This window comes from Microtus ochrogaster, chromosome 2, assembly GCF_000317375.1.
Source record: "Microtus ochrogaster isolate Prairie Vole_2 chromosome 2, MicOch1.0, whole genome shotgun sequence".
NCBI classification, from domain to species: domain Eukaryota; kingdom Metazoa; phylum Chordata; class Mammalia; order Rodentia; family Cricetidae; genus Microtus; species Microtus ochrogaster.
In genome coordinates, this window is record NC_022010.1 from 33,334,903 (window position 1) to 33,338,331 (window position 3,429).

Consider the following 3,429-nt stretch of genomic DNA (forward strand, 5'->3'; position numbering starts at 1 on the left):
TTCAGCTTGGCCCCTGCACAGGGCGGCAGCTCTCTGCTGCCTTCCGCCTTTCCAATAAGGAACTGTTCTGTGCACCTTGGAAACCAAAAGCCAAAGGCAGGAAAAGGAAACTGAAAGTCAACGGAGAACCAGAAAACGAAACTGTTCTCTCTCTTTTTTTTCTCTCTCTCTCTCTTTGCCAGAATTGAGCAAGACAGCAAGCTGCTCACTATGCCTATGCCTCAGCTTTCACCTCCAATGTCATTCTCAGATCCCAGTACCTGGGAGCAGATGTTTCAAGAGCTGATTCAGGAGGAGATACCCAGGGCCAAGTGGACCTTGCAGCTGGATAAGAATATTTTGCCGGATGACTTGACCAAGGGATGGAGGCAGTACCAGCAGGCAGGAGTTGGCTGGTGAGTGGGGGTTGGGCAGATTGTCGGGTCCTCCTGAAGGTCCCACTCAGCGCAGAATAGCCACTGCCAATTTGCTCTTACAAAAAAAAAAAAAAAAAAAAAAAAAAAGGAAAACAAATGTGACTGGGTGGGTCCCCCAGTCTTCTGTGGTTACGGGATTGGTTGGGGGTCCCTAGACGCCAACCCTCCACCTTGTTTAATGCAGAAAGTCTTTCTGTCCTACCAGGTCTACTTACTATAATAGTTCTGGAGTCTGTGGAGAGTACCTCCAAATTTTTCCCAAATTGTTCCAACCTTCTCTCTTATTATTGAATCTCCAGCTGGAACGGGTCTTGCCTTGGATCCGGCTGCTTACCCCTCTTATCAAGAGAAAACATAGTAAAAATACTTACGATGGAAAAATAGATTTATCTACAATTTGGGTCCAAATGGGGGTCAGGGCTGTTCTTAAGCAGTCTCTGTCTTCCATGCAGCAGTGTTGGCGTTTATAGAAACAACGAGACAGAATCGGAATGAGCATGTTACCAGAAATGTTGGGGGTCCCCTCTATAGGTAGGTACTTGATGACACCAGGGGAAGTAAGCATCCTTCTTGGTGTTCTTAATTTCTTCAGTAAAAGAATCTTACAACAGACAGGACACTCAAATGGAAGCTTGAGGGCCATTTTATTTGTTTTAAAGTAAAGCCATTGGGTAGGCAAGCTATAAATCTCAGTGGCTGCCTGGGGGAGGGGAATGAAGAAGGGGCAGAAGGCCCTACCCTATGAATTAAGTTGCTGCGAAGCTGTGCCATGGTAGATGGCCACACGGCAGGGGCGGGACATAAAGAGAACAAGTAAGCAAGGCCAGTGTCACAGAAAGCATACGTAGGACCGAGGTGGCAAGGAGAAAGGGGAAAGTTATGTTTGCCTGAGTAATTCAGAAAAGTGGACAGACTCGTGAAGCCAGGCAAGGAGCGCTCTCGATAGGCAGTTTATAGAAGTTCTGTGTCATCGTGAAGAACGTCTTATGCAAATAATAACAATTCTCTTTTGTGTGTGTGTGTGTGTGTGTGTGTGTGTGTGTGTGTGTGTGTAACAGCCCTGACATTCCTGGCACTCACTTTGTAGACCAGGCTGGCCTCCAACACAAATCTGCCTGCCTCTGCCCTCCTAGGTCTGAGATTAAAGGCGTGCACTGCCACTGACTCCCTTCAAATTCTATTCTTTTTTAAGACTTCCAGAGAGGCTTTTAACTATCAAAGACGCAGGCTCAGTAGTAACAGGAAAGCATCTAAAACACAGTGCCCCTTGTTCTTGCTTCTCTGTGACCAGGTCATTCAAAACCATATGAAAGGGATTCCTAGAATTCCTTAGCTGACCATTGTCTCTCAGACCTGAGCTAAGGATACATACCACGGGCTTCTTTGTTCTGCCTACAGGTTCCAGTGTTCCATATGCAACAGACACTGGATTTCTGCCCAAGTGAAGATCCTGTGCCACATGTATTGCGAGCCTAGGAAACTTCAGGGCCGGGTGCTCATGAGGATCTTTGCTCAAAGGTGCCAGAAGTGTTCTATGGCTAAATTTGAGAATCCTGGGTTCTCTGAAGAGAGCATCCAAAGAATTCTGGAGAAGCTGGTTAGTCATATTGTGCAGAAATACTACGGACATGGCCTCAAGAAAATAACATCAACTTCAAATGAGAGGGTGCTTTTGGATGGACCCCATGACAGAGCCAATTGTGAGGCATGCACTCTGGACCCCCATGGAGGGTGTGCATACAAAGCAAAGCCACTCAATTCCCCATCTCCTCCACCAAAGAGCTGCAGTTCTTTCCCACCACAGAGACACGGTTCTTCCCCACCAAAGAGCCACAATTCACCCCCACCACAGAGTCCCAATTTTTTATCTCAGCCTGAAAGCACATATTCTGAAAATGTGCATGTTCAGGAAAACAGAGAGCTCAATATCGGAGGGCTTTTTGCGGCTTTGTCTCTTGGAGCAATTATCCTTTTTCGTCTAATCTTTCTGTAATAGACTTATCATCTTGTTTTAATTCTAGAGTTATCCATAAAATGGATGTCATTTTAACATGACAATGACTTGATTTGAGATCAAGAAAGGCCAAGTATGTAAAATAAACCTGGTTTCCTGGACGGGCTCTGAAAATAGCCTAGAACATGACATGTACATAATGGAGTTTAAAACAAATTTCTACTAAGTCACTGAACCATCTGTATTTGCTTGCTCAGTTATTGTTATCAAGTTATATTGATTAAATCTTGACAAGGTCATGAGTATTATTGTAAATGTACTGTGACAGACTGAATAATGCTCCCCCCCACCAAAACTGCCCTTACCCTACCCTCTAAAACTTGTGACTGTGCTATAGTGTTTTGAAGAATGGATTTTGGAGACATGGTAAAATTAAAAGATCTTGGGGTAAATTGTCTTGCATTCTCAGGTTGAATAACAAGCGGTCCTTCTGTTTATCTTTTCAGTCAAGGTCCATCAGAAGATTAACCTGAAAGGCTTGGCCTGTGGGTGATGGTGCTATGGAAGGGCATGTGAAGTTTATGGCATGGTGCTGTGAACTGATCCTTCTGTGCACTGTAAATATGCAGTAATCTCATTGGTTAATAAAAGAACTGACTGGCAGGTAGCCAGTATGGGTGTGACAACCAAGCTAAGGATGCTGGGATGCAGAAGGGCAGCATTGTGGGAGTTGTCAGCCAGATGAGAACAAGTCAGAAACACAAAATAGAAGTAAAAGTCACGAGCTCTGGGGCAGCACATAGATTAATAGAAATAGATTAAGTTGTAAGAAATAGTAACAAGCCTGAGTTATCAGTTGAGCATTTATATTTAATATACGCCTCAGTGTGTTTATTTGGGGGCTGCTGGCAGGATAGAAACTTTGCCTACAAATGGCATTCCAACGTGGGGCCAGAATTTCCACATAAGACCCGAGAAAGCTTTACAAAAAGGTTCTAAACACACAGACACAGAGCCAAAGGCATCTGTCCAGTTTCATGTCTCTCATGCCAGCTGTGG

At 44.6% G+C, this 3,429-nt stretch overlaps 1 protein-coding gene across 1 annotated transcript; it reads left to right on the plus strand.

The window, feature by feature from the left end:
• Positions 1–200: 200 nt before the first annotated feature.
• Rtp4 (receptor transporter protein 4) lies at positions 201–3,017 on the plus strand. The gene is made up of 2 exons (XM_005344902.3): positions 201–395; positions 1,815–3,017. The coding sequence occupies exons 1-2, from the start codon at positions 211–213 to the stop codon at positions 2,407–2,409; spliced, it is 780 nt and encodes a 259-aa protein (XP_005344959.1). The 5' UTR covers positions 201–210; the 3' UTR covers positions 2,410–3,017.
• Positions 3,018–3,429: the final 412 nt, after the last annotated feature.